We start from the raw sequence: 18,699 nt of genomic DNA, 5'->3' as shown, positions 1-18,699 counted from the left end.
TGTTTTTTTTTGTAATTTTATTCACAATTACGTCTGCAAAATGGAAGAAATAGTAAAAAAATGAAAGAAAATTTGAAATATGTAATTATGATAATCTTTCAACTATTTCTCATATAAATAAATTACTATTTTTTTGGGGGTGTATTTTTACCCAATTTACTAACCGTGTATTCAAAAGAATGTTAATTAACGGAGAATTAATGAAAAAATAGTTATCACTGATATAACCCGTGATTGATTAGGTCTCTCACAAAATAGCAGAAATCAACAAGACTGACCCAAGAAGCGTCCGCGGTAGGCGGGTTTTAGGGGCTATAGCTCCCCCCAAATTAAATAATTTAATATTATTACTAGAAATATAATATTTTTCAGTCAATTGAATTAAATTTTTTTAGTTTTTAACCAAAAATTTAATTTAAACTATGTATGGTGGAATTTTTCTCCAAAAAATTTCATATTTGAATTTTTTTTTTTTGCAAAAAGTTTTCTATTCGAAATTTAATCTTATAATTTTTTGTAATGGCTCTGGATTTTTGAACTTTGTTTCTAAAAAATTTAATTATTTTGAAAATAGCTTTGAATTTTCTTTCCAAAACATTTTATGCATGATTTTTGAAATTTTCTACGAAACATTTGCCATTTAATTTTAGAAATTTTTTCAATTTTTTTTTCTTTTGTTAACAGCTCTGGTTGTTTTAAATTTTTTTCCAAAAAATTGTAATTTAAAAAAAAAAAAAGTTCAAAAACCAAACCTCCAAAATATAGTCCTCTGGACGTTCCTGCAACATTGCATGAAACCCCTCAATACTTATGTATTTTTTGATTAATTAGATAAGCATTACCTTTTTTACTACATATACTCGGAAGTTTTTCATTATTGCAGTCGGCGTCAACCCAATGGCCATATACATTTCTCAAAGGCAGTTTTAAACAAGTCTTACTCACATCATTACTGACAAAATTAGAATAGCTAAAGGGACTTGAATCCGTCCATTGATAAAAATCCATTTCAGAATTGAACCCTATCCAATACGATCCTCTATGACCCAGGTTTAAGAATGCGCCTGAGTTACAAAATATAATTAATGAAGTATTATAGATAAAAGCCAGTGTTAGCGGGGCTTGGCTAAGATATATGTACAGGTCCAATTTTTTCATTCACTAAGTGGCGATATCCTGTTCTCTCAGGAATTTCATAACATAAATAAACTGCAATGAGCATGCCCCTGCAAACTATAGTCAGCGGCTAAACAAATTGTAACATAGCCACTACATAGGCTCGTAGAGGAAATTGCTTTTAACCCTCACTTTATTAAACTTAAATATACTTTTGAGAGTACAAAATAAGGATAGTTATGAGTTATAAATAGTGTTATGTTGGTCCTTATTTATTTAGACTTTTACAGTCTTATTATTGCTCCTATCAGTTCTTGGGATCGGTCCTTAATACTGTCGGTACTTTGGACTGTCAGTACTAGAACAGTAAAAAAAAAAAAAAAAAAAAAAAAAAAAAAAAGTTTAGTAACGCCATCAAGGACAAAATTTTAAAAATTTTATGAGTTTTAATGCTGATATGCAGGACTGAACTGTTCTAGAGAGAGACTGAACTTAGTCTGAACTTTAGTCCTAAATAGGAACCGACATAAAATTAATTATATACCCTCTCTCTTGATAAGTTAATAGATAAATATCTATGCGTACGCAGAAATTAATATCCTTACTCTCATACTGTGTACCTAAAAAGTTGAAATTTTGTTGATTAATGTTATACAATCATTTTTTTTATAAATAAAAGTAGAGGGGTGAGCTCGGGAAGATGATACATGTGCCCCTCTCTAAAACTGGCCTTGGATGACATAATATTTTGTGGAAAGCATTTACTCACTTGTGATAAATTGTTGTTCCGTGGGATCATGAATTGATAACAACCTGGCTTGATTGTTTTGTTCTGAGTGCACATTGCATTCTGCATCAGCCTCTTGAAAGTTTCGTCTTCGATTCATTATCAAATAGCATCGGCCATTATACGGATTTTCAAGCCAGTTCATATTATCATCAAAATTGCAATGATGACTTGGGGGCTCATCTTGATGTATAAGTGAATAAAGGTTTTGAAGAAAGAAACAATATTTTTATGTATAAATCTACTTACGAGGAGCAATTTCACAGACATATTTCTGTGAAACCCCACATGGAGTACTTATCCAATTCTTGTTTTCGTCAAAGGCAGTACACGCTCCAAGATTGGGTTTTGGCATCCCTTCACTCCAATTAACAAAATCATTCTCCTTTATGTCACCTCCATCAGACCAAACAAATTTTTCACCGTTATAAGTTAATCCAAAAAAAGTGATTTGTCCCTTGAGTTGTTCTAGGGACCAAAGGAATTAATTTTGCGGTATTATGTAAATTATTAAAAACTAAAACTACGTAGGGGTGTACCGATTGGGCTCAATGGGCCGATTCTACCTATAACCCTGCTTACTTAATTGTATATATTATTAAGCAAAAAAATATATATAAAAAATTATTATTTCAAATGTTCAACCAATAAAAAGAAGTGAGGATCAGTTAGTCTATACGCCTAACCTTCGCTTAAGACTATAGGCCTTTAAAAACAATTCTATTTAAGAATATGCATCTCCAAGGATTTTTGTTCAAATTTGTATTATTTAAGTGACTCCATTTTCAAACATTCAAATTCTCTACTCATCTGAAAGGATCAATTTATTGTTTCGAACATGGTATCTCATTCCCAAGGAAATAGTCCATTTGACTCCCTTTTGAGGCCTGGTAGATTTCCTCAGATGAATTCTCCTCCTATCGTCCTTTGTAGAATTCGGAATCTGAATTCAAAAATTTCTTGTGATGGATGATCAAGCTAGAAGTATCTTCCTTTCATAGCCTCGATCTTCCTTTTACGAGGCATGACGTCATAAAATTGGCATTGAAATTGGGGGAAATATGATAATAATGCTGACAAACTTGCAATGGCAATGGATCAAAAATTATTAGAGATGCATATTTTATAAATAATTTTTTCAAATTATTCATTGGATATTTTTCTATAATATAAAGCAGGGGAAGGCAACCCTTGAGACATGGAGTGCCAACATTAACATTTATAATCAATGAGTGCGCCACTATCAACAATAATGGTACACCACAGGAATATGTTCTGATTTGCGTACCAACAGTGACACACGTGCCATAGGTTGCCGACCCCTGATATAACTATAACATTTCTCATCACAATCTATTATGAATAAAGATATAAGGCTCAAAAGAAGAGTGTCGTTTTTCATCATTTTTAAGCCTAAAAATCGAAATATATCGGGTACAGAACGAGATACAGAAACAATATAAACACTTGTATAATCATAAAAAATATATTTATATAAGTTATCTAGATCCTGCTTTTAATGTGGGGAATGTTTTAATGGTAAAAAATGACCCTGAATGAATATATTGCCAAACTACTATAATTCCAGATATTTCAAAATTCAGATGACTGAGAAAAAAATCAAAAAATCCAAATTTTTTGAAAAAAAATTAAAAACCCACAGCTGTTTTCAAAATAATTGTAAAGATGAAAATTTTTGAAAAAAAAATTAAATAAAAATTCCCAGTATTCATCAAAAAAATAATTTTTTGTAAAAAGATTTCGAAAATTAAAACGGGCCTTCTGAGAGAAAAACTGAGATCAGTTTTGGATTCTTTATTAAGTCCGTGAGCTCATAGATAATTGAATGTATCTAATAATAATGTTGATTATTTGCTAGTATACCCTTATTCCAATCTCTTATTCTCAAAATCTTACTTTGATTAATATTACATTAAATTTGGGGGTTGTTTTAACGGTAAAAAATGACTCTGAATGATAATGGTCCCGAATTACTACAATTCCAAATATTTTAGAATTCAGATGACTAAGTAAAATACTGAGATCAGTTTTTTGATTCGGCGCTCATAGATAAATTCAATTATTTCCATATATTCCTTTATACATAATTCCCCCTCCCCCCTAATTCTTCCCCTGTTTAATTAGTGCAATTTTATCTAATTATAATAAGACCTCTATAACAAAATTCGGGACCATCTATTGAAAATCAAAATCCATTCAGTATTTTGAGCAATATATATGAGCGAACGAGGAATAAATTGACTTCTGAGCACAGAAAATAACTAACTTTTTTAAATAATTTCAATTTCCAATTATTTATAACATATTGTAATCATAATTATGATTGATATACTTATGTATTTTCTCGTAAAGTCTGAACTAATAAAAAGTTAAACATTATAAAAAAGAAATCATTTTGTTACTCGTTTATGTAATTCCTTTATATATATCTCGTAGTCAAAATCGTTCATAATGATGTTATCCGAATCGGTTTCAATTTGGGTAGGAGTACACCCCTAATACGAGGGGGATTCATGTACAGGGAGCGATCTATATTTAATAGTGATGGAACGAGTAATCGGAATCGGGAATGGCAAAATTGGTTTTTTTTTTCTGGGTGCATATAGGGATCTATTTATTTTTATTTATTATTAAGAATTACTGGTATTTACTATTTTATTATTTCTCTTAATTATGAAAAAAATAGACCCCTTCCCCCAAACTAAATTTTTTTGGCTTTTTACAAAAGAAATTTAATTTTTGAATTTTTTTGAGAGCAACTGTAGATTTTTGAATTTAATTTCCTACAAAATTTAATTTTTTCTGATCATCTATGGAGTTTGGATTTTTTTTTTTCAAAAAAATAATTTTTTGTAAACGGATGTGGATTTTTAAAATACTATTTTCAAAAAATTAAATTTTTCGTTAATAGTATTGGATTTTAGAAAAAATATTAACTATGAAATTGTATATTTGATAGTTTTTTTTCTCAAAAATGTTAGGATTTGAAATTTAATACCAAAAAATTAAATTTCTCAATTTTTTTTCAAAAAAAAATTGATTTTTTTTTTATGGTATCATCACTTCTATTTATCAACCAAAACGATTAAAATAAATGAATTTTCTCCTAAGTTAATTATCTGATTTTGATAAAAACCAATTCTATAATTTTTTCTTTTTTGAGAATATTAAAGCATGTAAATTCTCACAAAAATACTTTATTTTATTTGGATTCAAAAAGTTTTGCGTTCACAAAAGGAAGACAGCTGCTTCATCTGAGCCAGCTCATAATGCGAATCTCATTATAACTAATTAGAGAAGGGGAAAGAAACACTTTTTTTAATTGAATTTTTTTCAATAGTCCTATATAAAATAAGATTATTTGACTGACGAATTTGTTAGCGTGGACAGTTTTTTTTTTTTTTGGTAGAGTCAGAGGCGTCCACGGGGGTTTTTTTTAAAATATAAACTCAAAAATACTCAAGTAGCAAAAATAAGTTCCCGGCACATCACTAATTATAATTTATACATTAATATTTTTGCATGATATGACCACTGTTCTTTGTTTATACATAATCTTATTTAGGTTAATAACTCATCGAATTTTGTATGAAAAATTCCAAGGACCGACAGTTAAAGACTACTACTAAGTTCTGACAGACCTAAGAACCAATATAAACACTGGACTGTAGCAAATAACTTAGGCTCGAGACATTACATTAGAGCTTTCTTTGCCCTTTTTATATTTTCGTTTTCTTATTAGTTGTAAATTGAGCAAAAAAAAAAAAAAAAAAAAAAAAATATTACTCTGGAATGAGCATGCTGGCAATTTATCCAATTATTATTATTTTACAGGCACCGGGAGAAAGTTATCATTTACGTATCTACGATGGATTTCCAGAGATCTGGAATAATCCCGCATATTTTTTACTCCCAGATAAGAGGAAACTAAAAGGAGTGTTTGGCTAAAATAATAAAAAAGAAGAGCAAAGGAGTCTACGTCATTTTTGACTCCATTCCTTCAAGAGGGAATGAAGAAAAGTAAGATAAGCTGCATGCGTGATTATTCCATGTATCTAGAATTCTATTGTCTCTACCGATTAACTTCTTCACTTACTTGCAATAAAATCATTTATTTCTTTATTAGGAATATTTGCCAAGTATGCACCGCCAACTCCACGACTTTCACAATCCTTCTCTGCTTCGTCAATGTTTCTAGAGTCCGTTGAAACATAATAACATTGATTTTGAAAAAGTAAAAATCCATTTGGGCAATTAACTATGGGTTTAAATAGAGAATTTCAAATTAGTATTTTTAAAAGAACGATCTATTAAGATTACTTTTATACTTGGAGCAAGCATAGAATTTCTTTTCCTCAAAACCCACGTTTCTCCATTTACCATTTTTATCAATTTCCACCCATAAAATTGTATCATTCTTCACTGGATAATTTGTATCCCAAGATGTAAAGTCTCCATGTCCTAATACTGCTCCGTCCGCCCATTCAAAGTACAACTTTGGTTTATTGGCTATTAGTCCAATGTATGCCGTCCCTCCAATTTGATCTGAAAGAAGAAGAAAATACAGCCATGAGATGTCATAGAGAATAACAATAATGAAAGTGGCTAAACAAAGACCACGTGATCAATATTTGTAGAGGGTTCTACGGCGAAACATTAATTCTCAAATAATGTTAATTTTCGCGTGAATAAAAAAGGTGTAGTGATTATTTTTTGACATTCTGGTTCAGCCATTCTCTTTGCATAAAAAAACTAAGCAGAAAGTGAAGGGGGCAGTTTAAAAAAGGATCAGGAGTTACTTTCCATCTTGGAGAAAGAACGCACCAAATCGATCAATTGCATCGCCAACGACTTTTCCGTGGTTGTTAAGACCCTCAAGAGGTCAGTAAAGGGCGATATGGGATTTTCCTCGTATACAAGGATCCCAAGCCACCTTTAATGACAGAGGTAATGAAGGCCAGGAGGCTAGATAGATGTCCCTCTTCCTCGCCAGATTTGAATTTGGTGGACTTTGCTCAGTAGGCTCAATGGATAGGGAAATCAACTAAACTTGACAAACAAATATGGAGTCACTGAAGGCTACAATAGTTAATACGTGGATAACTTGTCCTATGAGTTTGACATGAACTCTTGCAAGACATTCCGGCGATGTGGAAAGTCTGTAATGGGTTGACGAACAAGCATAATATCAGACAAGAGCAGGCAACTCTGTGGGAAGGTAACTTTTTTTGTCTGATATTATTATGTCAATCCATGGGTATTCTTCTACTTTGTTGTGTACACGATCATTAACTAATATAATTATTAAAAAAATATTTTTCTACAAAATAACACTAATCAATTTACCATATGACATATAGCATATGAATAAATCCTCTCATTTTAAATTGAATTAAAATAAATTGGAGGTAATGCGACTTTTCAAATTTTGCAGGCAACGTTCATTTGGTAAGCTCGATTTTTTTATTTTTTTATGATTACACTCGCCACAAACATGTATTTACATTTTCAGCTAAATAATATGTTTAGATTGTTTGTGAGAGGTATAACTGTAATAAGCATTTTGCGTGTTCGGCGATTTTTTGCCTTTGAATAACATGCAGCTATTTTAAAGTGGAAAAGCATTATGGTATGGGCTTGTATTTCAATTAACTTTGCCCCTATGTCTTTGTTTATTTTATTCCTCCCTCTCTATCCGTAGTAGCAGCACCTTGGAGGAGATCTAATGAATCGTCACGACCGCTAACCTTCTCTTTTCCCAGTCATTCTTCAAAAATGTTGGGGTTACCATGTTGATTTTTAATCTTCTTTATTTACATATGGTACATGCTCAGGATTTAGAACTCTATCCATAAATACTTACTCTTAACAATATCATTGACGTATTCATTCCGAATAATAGCAAGCGTTGACTCGAGTTTTTTACATTTAAGTTCGGCCTCCTCATATTTGGAAACTTCCTCTGTTGAAAAGAAGAAACATTGATTGTGAGTTTCTATCCATCCGTCATTGCATTTAACTAAATAATGTGTTATGAAATAAATGGAATAAGTTAGTGGAACATTAATTAAATACCGAGTAGTTCATTCATTTTAATCTGAACACTTTCAATTTTAAACATCAACAGGAGTTTACAAAAATTAAAAGTTTTAGAGAATTAAATATAGAATTTCAGTAAAATTAATACTATAAATAGATGTAGTTCTGAGCCCTCTTAATCATTAATATAACCGCCCTTAGCTACTACTATCATAGCTTCCAGGTGGTGGTAGAAGACCTGATACCTCTTTCCCCCCACTTTTTTGATAGCTTTCTAAACAGTCTTGTGTGTAACCACGAGTTCTCTTGCATGTGCCCTCATGGACTTGAGCTGTTGGCATGGGTTATTTTCTTTAATTCCTATGGATCCAGTTCGGACTTTTTGACAGAGCCCTACTTCCTCTACGACGTTTCAGACTTGTTGATGACATAGATGGTGGTCTTGGAGACGCCCATCTGCTTGGAGTGCATGATTGGAAATTTGTCGATCACGTTCAATTGTCATTTTCTGGACTTGTACGTAAACTAGAGAGGTCAGGTCTGTTTTGTTTTTTAATCAATTGTTTATGGTTTAATATATCAAAATATGAATGAACTTTAATTAATTTTTAATTAGTAAGTGTTTGGATTTCAATGGAACACCCGGTATAACACACAGTGCAATGATTTCTTACCTGCATCTTGCTGTCTTGTTTCTTGGGACTCTTTGAATCAATAAATGATATGATTAATAATGTTATTTACACAATTTATAAGTATATCTGTGGAACAAATAAGATTTTTAAAGGGGGGGGGGATTGTAAAATGTAACTTTATTATCCTCAAATACGTCCCAGGTTAATTATAATTATGACCTCCTCCTACGTTGAAAGAACCAAAATTATCGAGGTAACCCTGACAATTTGAAAAATATTTTTTGGGCGGAGAGCAATTTAGCTGCATGGTGTTTTATTTCATTAGCTATAAGCATCTATGACAGGATGGAAATAAACGCAAGCCCCTCTCTTTATCTAGCAAGAAAACAGGTAGGAATTACTTCCATATCGATTCTAAACTATAATCTGAGTCTAACAAGGACTTACACTTATACCACCCCAAGAAATCATTGGTGTTACTCTCAGTCACTCACTGTAACTTTACATTTAGGTGTTTTTCTTAAGAATTAAAGAATAAGGATAACAGAAAACTATCTTTAAAAATTAGAAAAGGAAAAACTTTTTGTTGCATTTGCTATTCTTCTTTTTTTTTTGTTCCTTATTTAATAGGTAATCGTGGTAAGTAAGCATTATTGCTTGAGATGGTTTTTTTTTAAAGAACACACGGAGAAGATGGGAGTGAGACAATTGATATTACAGAATTAAGACGTTTGTTAGTATCAGCTTCCTGATAGATGATTTTGATGAATAGTTTTGAAATGAAAAGAAAATATAGGAATGTATTAAAACAACCATTTAATGAAAGTTTTAGTGAATTAAAAAGTTTTTTTATTTTTTATTTTGATTATAGGCCTCTCTGTAGATGACTCAGTTTAAACAACGAACATGGATAGCTAAAGCTTAGCACGCTCTCCAGAAAAGTGGGCGTACATAACATTGAAAATAATGAATGTGAATTAAGAAGAGTTGTAGTAACGAGTGTGTGTAGCTAAAGCTCAGCTTGTCATATTAAAAAAGAAAAAGTAAATACAAATCTATATTATTCAAGTGAAGTACACCTCTCTTTTTATCTCCTCATCGACGTCAAATAATTCAGAACATTACTGGGTACTCCTACCAGTACATAATAAATCTGGGGCCTCTAACGGGGGGGGGAGCTGAAAGGGGCTGTAGCCCCTCTCAAATTAAGGAATTTTTGATTATTACTTGAAAATTGAATAACATTTTTCAAAAAACATTTCAAAAAATTAAATTGTCTGTGAAAAGCAATAGATTTTTGAAGTTCTTTACGAAAAATTTAATATTTGAAATTTAATTTTACAATTTTTGATGTAAAAAATTTCAGTTTTTTCTGAATAGCTCTAGATTTTCAAAAAAAAATTTCAAAACATTAAATTTTTTCAGAATAGCTATGAATATTTGAAATTTTTCTACGAAGTTGTTTTAAATAATTTAGATTATTTCCAAAAAAAAAACTGTATCTAAAATTTAATTTATAATTTTATTTTTTTACAAAAAATTGCATTTTTTGGAAATGCCTGTGGTTTTTTGATTTCTTTTTTTGAATAGCAGTTTTTTTTTTAATTTTTTGCAAAAAATCAAGCTCAAACCAAAAATTAGATTTTGCTAACATCTTCATGTAGGTTTTTAAGGCCTTAATAAATGGTTAGGGCAATTTTTTAAAAGATCATTTTTTTAATAACATACTTTTTGACTTTAAACGACTACTTCATTTAAAAGAAAAAATAAAGATAGTAAATGACTAAGAATTATTCTCGATGCATATTGGTATGTATCCCTGTACACTTTTTTAAAGGAGATTATAATGTTCAGAGAAGAAAAAAGATGACAAAGACTTTTTGACAATAATATTCAAGTTTACAGTTACACTTGAAAAAAGTGTTTATGTTATGAGTATTTCTTGGTTAATTAAATCCCCCCTGGTCAGTTCCTTAAAAATGACAATCATTTTATGCTCACTCTCCAAGCCTGGTAGAGGAGGACCCCTTTTTTATGTGATGGGTCATCACTTAGCAAAATTATAATACCTTCAATAATACAAGTAAATGAATTTGGAACGTCATTACAGTCAATATCCCGAATCAAGTCCATTTCACTAACCCACTCCAAACATGAGCCACCAAATTCCATAGAGTTACTCTTCACAGGCCTGAAATCCAAGAAGTTGAGTGTTATATAACAAAATATATAAATAAAATGAATACTACAAACATTAATAGAGTATTTGAGCTTTCTGCTTTTGCATCTATCCCAGGTCCAACGTGAATTGTACCATTGTGAGCAAGTTTTGTAGTATCCTTGTTTGAAGAAAATATGATTTAATATATAGTTATATTAGTTATACGTAGTTGGACTTATAGCCGGCCTGGGGTACTTGCAAGGTCTAAATGTCATATCTATATTGATATAACAAAGCTTGTCTGAATTTATTTATTTATGGAAATAAGGAAATTAAATTTTAACCCATCTTTTTGGATGTAAGAGTATCTTTTAAGCACTCTGAAAAAAAAAAAAAAAAAAAAAAAAAATCCAGCCACATTTGGTTGAACATATTTTTTAAGAAAGTTACTGGGATAAAAATGCCATTGGACGAGGGGTAACGTGTAAAATATTCTGTTTTTTATGTTCAAAAAATAATAAAAGTGATCGACAAAAAAATATAATTTATCTCTAAGGCCTTGGATGAAGAGGATGTATGCTTCAAATAGAGTATTTGAAAGTGGAGGTCTATTAACTGTATTAAGGTATGTTTGCTTTTACTAAGAATTTTTTGGTCAGTATGATAAATTTTACAAGAAAATAAGTGAATATTTTTTTGAAAAATTAAAAAAAAAAAAAGGTCTTTCGGGCAAATTATACGGATGAGCAAAATATTTCATATGTGATTTTTTTTACCAAAAAAAATCCTTTTTTGGGAATAGCTTGACATTTTTTTTTTTTTTTTGCAAAAAATGTAAGATTTGGAATTATTGAAAATTTTTTTGGGATTTTTAAAATTTTTTTCTAAATTGAATTTAAGAAATTTATAATTCAAAAAATTCAAATGAAAGAATTAATCTGTTTTTTTCTTTTCTACTCAATTATTAATGTTAATTGCAAATTTGTCAAAAAAAAAAAAAAAAATGGGAATTGCCAAATTTGACAAGAAGACTTCCCCAGAGACATGCCAACCTTCGTATCACTATTAGTTATGTATCCAAACGGGATGCTTGATTACAGTCAAATAATCCAGGCTTAAAAGTTGACCTCCTTCCAATATACAATGTTGGTTTGCGTTAGTCCATGATTGTTTTGTTTCCATCATTTTAATACATTTATACCCTCCAATTTTTGTCCAGCCATTTCTACATAATAATTTTGACTCGCCTCTCCCTACAAGGATTAACAGCAAAAAGAAATAAGAAATAGGCCTTAAGTATATAATTAAACAATATGTATTACAATCGAAAAGCAGGAGAAGAATTAATACAGTTGTGATGTGATTTCGTAACATGTTTTTTTAAAACTAAAATCCAGAATTTTTGTCCCTATGCTCAATAACATATTATTATCAAATATAAAAGCTGCGGTTTATTGAATTTTTGGTACGTAAAATACTATGACAAAAGTGTTATCTTTTTAAAATTATGTCATTTTCTAGTGTTGGTGTTTGATCTGAAAAACACAACCGGTCTGAGATCGTTATGAAAAAAAAGAAGAAGTAAAATTCGGTAAATCAGGACAGGGACATCATCGGGGGTCCACAAATTGAGACCTACAAAAGTCGGTACATACGGGGTGCAATCGCCGTACTGGGCAGACTTGGCAATCAGCTGATTTAAATACAAAAGGTCTTTGCAGGACGGTTTCGTATGAGACGAAACTATGAATGGAAAACTAAGTCTGAGACCGTTATGAAGAAAAAAATGTAAAATTCGGTAAATCAGGATAGCGAAATAATCGGTACTACACAGATTTAGACCTAAAAAAGTTTGCTAGATAAGGGATGCAATTGCCGTACTGGATTAACTTGAGTATCAGCTGATTTACATACAAAAGGATTTTACAGGACAGTTTTGGTTGAGTCGAAACTAAGAATGTCTGCATACAGATGGCTCATAGAGGAACCATGTTAAATGGTTTCCACTCGAAACAAACAAACAAACAAGACAATTAAGAGATCTCAGAGTTCAACAACATCTCCTACAATGCCATCAAGAACTATAGACAAGTTTGAAAGGAGTAACTTGAGGATGCTGGTGATCCTAATGCTTTGATATGAAGAGGGAGAATGGAAAGCGCCGTAGTGGCGTGCATGCCAACGATATTGTCACTAAAATCTATGATATCATCAATGATATCTCTGAAATGTCAATGAAGGTCATAGCTCAAGAGATTTGGATATTGGGCTTCTAGGTGAGGAAACAATGGATGGATCAGGTAGCAGGGGAAGAGTCATACATCTTCTGGCAAGACGGTGTCCCTGCCCACACCTCGAAGAATAACCAGCAGTGGCTTTCCAAGAACCTCCCCTACAACTGGGAGAAGGATGTCTGGCTCCAAGTTCCCCTTACGTTAATTCCCTGGACGTTTTTGAATAAAGCGTAGCTGAAAGGAACTAATTGCCACCATAGGATGAAGGAATATCTCATCGTCTCCATATTGGACGTGTTCTCCAAGATCCCAAAGAAGGACGTCGTGAACCCCTGGACCCGTGTCCAGTCCTGTTTGAGAAGTTTTGTGAAATGTTAAGCACGGCGTCAATAGCGATCGTACCCTGTTTATATTGAAATTGTAAAAGTAAATTCAAAATTTTAAAACGTTTAAATTTCGGTGTACGGTTCAATATTGGAGTCTGGACAGAAATATGGGTCCAAATCGATCTAGAAAATATCACTGAAAACTGAACACAAAAAAATAAATAAATAAAAAATCGTTCTTGGTTCGAGTTTGAACAAAAGTGTATACCCCTAACTTAGATAAATTTCTAATCACATTTGGTTAGTACAAAGCAGTGATGGGATGATTAATTGGAATCGGAGAAATGGGTGTTATTAATGGAATCGGGATCGGTATTGCAAAAAATAAATTTTAATGATTAAAAAAAAAAAATACTCCCCTAAATTAAGGAATTTTTGTTTTTAATAGAAATTTTAATATTTGAAATCTAATTTACTTTTTCAAAATTTCTTATAAAAATTTTATAAATATAAAAGAAATTAATTTTTCAAACTTTTTACCAAAAAAATTAATTTTTCAAACTTTTTACCAAAAAATTAATTTTTCAAACTTTTTACCAAAAAGCTACGTTTTTTCTAATGATCTAAAAATAGTTTTTTATAATTTTCTCTAAAAAAATCAATATTTAATTTTTTTTTTTCAAAAATTTATATTATAAATTTATTTTCCAAAAAAATTACTTTATTGGGAACAGCTGGGAATTTTTTAGTATTTACAAAACAAATCATTTTTTGTAAGAATCTATGGATTTTGGAAATATTTATACTAAAAATTAAATTTTTTGTGAATAGTTTTGGACTTTGGAATTTCCTTTATCAAAATTGCATCCGAATCAACATTGGGATTCTTTTTCGTAATTGTCCCATCACTATTACAAAGTATTTGTATAGCCGTCAACACAAATGCAAGCTAGAATGATTTTTCTCAAAATTGATTCGGGATTACATATTTTGTATTATTCGCCAAATAATTATTATTCTTCAACTTTATCAACAAGGATTATGCGTATAATAGAAATAGAAATAATCAACATTTCTTCTTCCTTTTTTTGAAACTCACTCCACTTCCTCAATTCAAACAAATGTTAAACTAAAAGAAGTAAACCGATCTGGCAGAAAGTTGGTATGCTTTCTTCCATGAGATGCTACTAACTAAACATAATCTCCATACACACCAGTAGTGTCATCATTTGGACTTCGTAGATACTTTTTAATCCACTCTTGTATATATGTTTATAAGGAATCTTTCTATGTACTCACTTATTAATTTTCTTAATCATCTATTATAACTATACCGAACATTTTTATGTAGCATTTCTTTATGTAGATATACAATTTGGCCTTTTATTTAACATAATACTTAAAAAATGAAATACACCCTCAATGACGTCACAAGGAATCGATTTTACCTTATTTAAAGGACCGACTAGAGGGGCAGGACTGGGGTCCGAAAGAAGGATCTATACAAGACCAGTGATAACTAGTGTTGAATCGTTCTTTATTTAACACTGAACACTGTCAGTCCTGTATAGTTCAGTTTCATCCTGGTTCAGTTCAGTTCTGCATATCTGTCTCAAAACTTATAAAGTTTGCTCCTTGATGACGTCACTCAACTTTATTTCTTCTTTTTTAACCTGTTCTAGTACTGATAGTTCGAAGAACTGATAGTCGGAAGTCTAATGACTGGACTAGACCAAATAAATACTCATAGCCCACTTTGAGACATTCATTAAATGATTGATTTTATTTATTTCCCTTTTTTTCCAATTCATAATATTTTTCTTTTTAAAAAAATCCCTTAGTATGTCAAAAAAATCAACAAAAAAACCACGTTAGTTCTATATTTGTTGTATTCCTAGGATTAGCCAATGTATAATATTACTTCCAACTATTTACAATTGAAGAGGCTATACATGTTCTTAAAAAACAACCAATAATTCTAAATTGTATATTTTGGTTTGATCCTCTCCTAAAACTCCCTAGTAGTTATAAAAATGGAAGGAGTTTACTTCGTAAAAACTTTACGTATTTTATCATTGCATGAGTAACCAAAAAAGAGCATTACATATATTTTAAATGAATGCTGATTATGAAATTTAACCACCTCAATCAACTATCAAATGTTTGATAATATGAAAGGATGGGGGGGAGGGATTCTATTTATTGACATACTAAGTAAGGTTTGGACGATACGCTAAACCCACAATTCTGTAAGAACCGCGGTACACCCTCTTCCCGGCAAGGTAAGATATAATAGTAACATGTCTTTTTAAATAGAATTAATATTATTTTTCCAGTTTTTTTTATAGTATATTCTTTAATAATTTATTTTCTGAAGAAATATATTATTCCTAAATATACCTAACTTCTCTAAAAAAATAAAGATTAATATAAAATATACACGGTATATTATTCATTTAATGTATACGATGAATAGCTAATCTGTGGGTCTACCCCAGAATGTATATTTGACGGCATTTACAATATTCTGTTCTTGATAATTTCCATTCTTCTATGACTTCTTTAAAAATCGAAGAAAGATTTTCCTTAGAATAGCTTTTATGTAGGGTTATTGTGCCCTGCAAAACTGAGCATTTTAACAGGCAACTTGTAAGAAATTCCCTATCCATAACTATTTGTCAGTCGATGATACTGAATAAAATCTTTTTAAAAGATACAGATTACTTTGAAGTAACTGAGAACAAATAACCGAATAATTATTTTATAGTGGTTGCTTAAGTCATAATAGATATTTATGACACAAAATAAATTTTCGATTTTGGAAAAAAACGTAATTTCTCCGGTACATTTATATATCGCTTCGTGACCTTTATTGTATCACGCAACCTTTCCCTTAAAAAACACAGAAAAAAGGGCCAAAATTATCTGGTAGTTTGCCAAATAAGTAAATCATACCAACTGTCGTTTACTATTTTTAACAATTTTTAAAATGAATTAGATATTATTAAAATCTACGTAGTATTTTAGTCGATAATGTATTACAATATTGCTTAGAAATGTTTTATTAAAAGAGTAGTTATTATATATTTCTTTGAAGAAACCACCGAAATTTCCTCATAGAAATAATAAACTGGCTAATATATATATTATATTAACGACAGGGGATTAGCAAGAAATTGTATTCCTGTACTTTACGAAACGGAGCATATGTATAGAATAACTTATTACTTTGTGTATTTATCAAAAAGAATGAACTATGAAGTAGTCATGACGTATCAAGGGAGAAGAAGGAATTTACAGCTGAGAACAAAATACATCCCTGATGGGTCTCTTATATTGTGCTTCTGTCCGTAAATTCAAGAACCTGTAATCTCACCGATACAAGATTTTAATAAAAGGTACATATTTTTAATGATCTTCGAAAATATTGTATTGTGGATTATATTCTGCAAAAGTTCTTAATTCCCCCCCAATTCCTCCCAATAATTTGACAGGTCTATAGCTTTAAATTTCTTGTATCGATATACTGTCAACAACAGATCGTGCTTAAAGAAGCATTCCCAAGCAAGTTGAATAATTACCTAAAATACTGTTGACCCATGAAAAGAGCGAAATTTTTCAGAATAATTACTATACAAAGTAATCCAAGACCACCCTAACTCAAGGATATAAAAAGATCATACATATTTGATATATTCTTGTAACGAGTTTTCCATTATAAGGAGTTGTCATGAACAGATTTATTAAAAAAAAATTGCTAATATTTGTATCTGCCTTTGGCTTGAGGTGAAAACACAAATACAACTCTAAATTAAAATTTTCAGGTGATTGACACACTTTATGTGAAAACTATCAATTTTTATGGTATATTCTGGTAGTAACAAGCCGCATGTAGTATAAACAGGTTTGAGATTTAAAATCCGGAACAAGTTTAGACCTCAATAATTTGGTAACCCTGAGATTTATGTGGATGAAAGTTGCCTCATCAAATTTAACTGATATAACTTCATCAGTAAATATACAAAATACTTGAGATGTCTTCCGAATGCAAGCCATGTGCGGCCATTATTATGGGCCTCCTCACTGCGTGCACGCCTAAGGAAATTATTGAACTTACAAAGCTGCCCAAATCAATTGTATACGATGTTGCTAAGGCTTAGAGTGCAAAAAAGAAAAGAAAAAAACCGCCCTCCAGACTTCTTGAAGCAAAAATTCAAAGGAAATGTGGCTTCCTCGCTTTCCGGATCTAAACCCCTTTGACTACTATGTTTTGCGGCGTTTTGAAGAAAGGGTCCAATAAACGTACACATAACACTCTTAACTCCATTCGGGCTTCCATTCTCGAGCCAGTGCCCAACATGCAAAAGGAGTTTCCCGTAAAGGTCTGTAACAGGTTCAGGGACAGGTGGGAGGCTGAGGTTGAAGCCGGAGCTGGTTGGTATAATTGAATGACTTCAATGTGGACCCTATCATCTAAGACCAAAATATTTTTGAATGACTGAATTTATTTTGGGAAATAAATTGTAACATACATAGATTATCCTTAAATTTTCCAAATTTAAAATCTTCACTGTGTATATATTTTAATTATAATCTTCACACAGATATGAAATTTTCATAAAAAATTTTAATCTAAAAAGATAATTTTAATAATAAAAATAAATATTATTTAAAAAAAAATGTAATTCAATTAATTTACCCAAAAAATTATTGAAAAAGGCACAACGAAAATTTAAATTTTTGGTCGAAGGCACCCACAATTTGTATTATTGCCTGTCAGACGCCTTTAGCTAAATATGGGGATTGGACAGTTTCATGATTAGTTGTAATTCATTGAATGTTATTTAGAAAAAGTGTATATTTAAAATATATTTACTTCTTTAATATATATATTTTTTTAAATAAAACAATTTAATTTTGATTCTTCATAATCAAGTTAAACTTGTTGCCACAGGATATAAAGCTGATAAAAAAAACAACAACAAAAAAACAAACACACACACACACAATTCTTTGAGGCAAAAGATAAGATCATTTTTATCTTTTGTGGAAATCTTTTACTATTTTTTTGAACATTTCAATTTGGAATGCAATCATGGAAAACAAGAACAAGACAATCATTTGTATGTTTATTATATTATCACGGATCGAGAGAATGTCTGTGATTTTGACATGAAACTCTAGGATGTTGGGGCTGAGAGTAGTTTGGCTGTCCTGACGTTTAATAGTAGGGGATGTTAATTCAAGTAAAAAAAAAAAAAAAAACCGGCCAACCCTCCCCCCAAAATTACACACATGAACACGTATTTTTTAATTAATAATTAATTTTCAAAGTAATTTAAAGAAACTCGAGAATGTTGTGGACACTAAAGCCTTTTTA

At 30.8% G+C, this 18,699-nt stretch overlaps 1 protein-coding gene across 1 annotated transcript in view; it reads right to left on the bottom strand.

The window, feature by feature from the left end:
* The window catches only part of LOC121119349 (macrophage mannose receptor 1), a 33,386-nt gene extending 21,184 nt beyond the window's left edge, over window positions 1–12,202 (bottom strand). Inside the window, exons 1-11 of the mRNA XM_071889163.1 lie at window positions 12,082–12,202; window positions 11,858–12,012; window positions 10,852–10,937; window positions 10,668–10,789; window positions 8,638–8,667; window positions 7,788–7,943; window positions 6,245–6,469; window positions 6,021–6,182; window positions 2,153–2,371; window positions 1,886–2,086; window positions 843–1,064 (exon numbers count right to left, since the gene is read on the bottom strand). Coding sequence (XP_071745264.1) covers window positions 843–1,064; window positions 1,886–2,086; window positions 2,153–2,371; window positions 6,021–6,182; window positions 6,245–6,469; window positions 7,788–7,943; window positions 8,638–8,667; window positions 10,668–10,789; window positions 10,852–10,937; window positions 11,858–12,012; window positions 12,082–12,133 — 1,630 coding nt within the window. The 5' untranslated portion in view covers window positions 12,134–12,202. The remainder of the gene's footprint in view (window positions 1–842; window positions 1,065–1,885; window positions 2,087–2,152; window positions 2,372–6,020; window positions 6,183–6,244; window positions 6,470–7,787; window positions 7,944–8,637; window positions 8,668–10,667; window positions 10,790–10,851; window positions 10,938–11,857; window positions 12,013–12,081) is intronic.
* Between the last annotated feature and the right edge of the window lie 6,497 nt (window positions 12,203–18,699).

The sequence above is a fragment of the Lepeophtheirus salmonis genome, chromosome 6, assembly GCF_016086655.4.
Source record: "Lepeophtheirus salmonis chromosome 6, UVic_Lsal_1.4, whole genome shotgun sequence".
In the NCBI taxonomy this organism is placed as follows: domain Eukaryota; kingdom Metazoa; phylum Arthropoda; class Copepoda; order Siphonostomatoida; family Caligidae; genus Lepeophtheirus; species Lepeophtheirus salmonis.
This window is presented reverse-complemented; position numbering and strand designations above follow the sequence as displayed.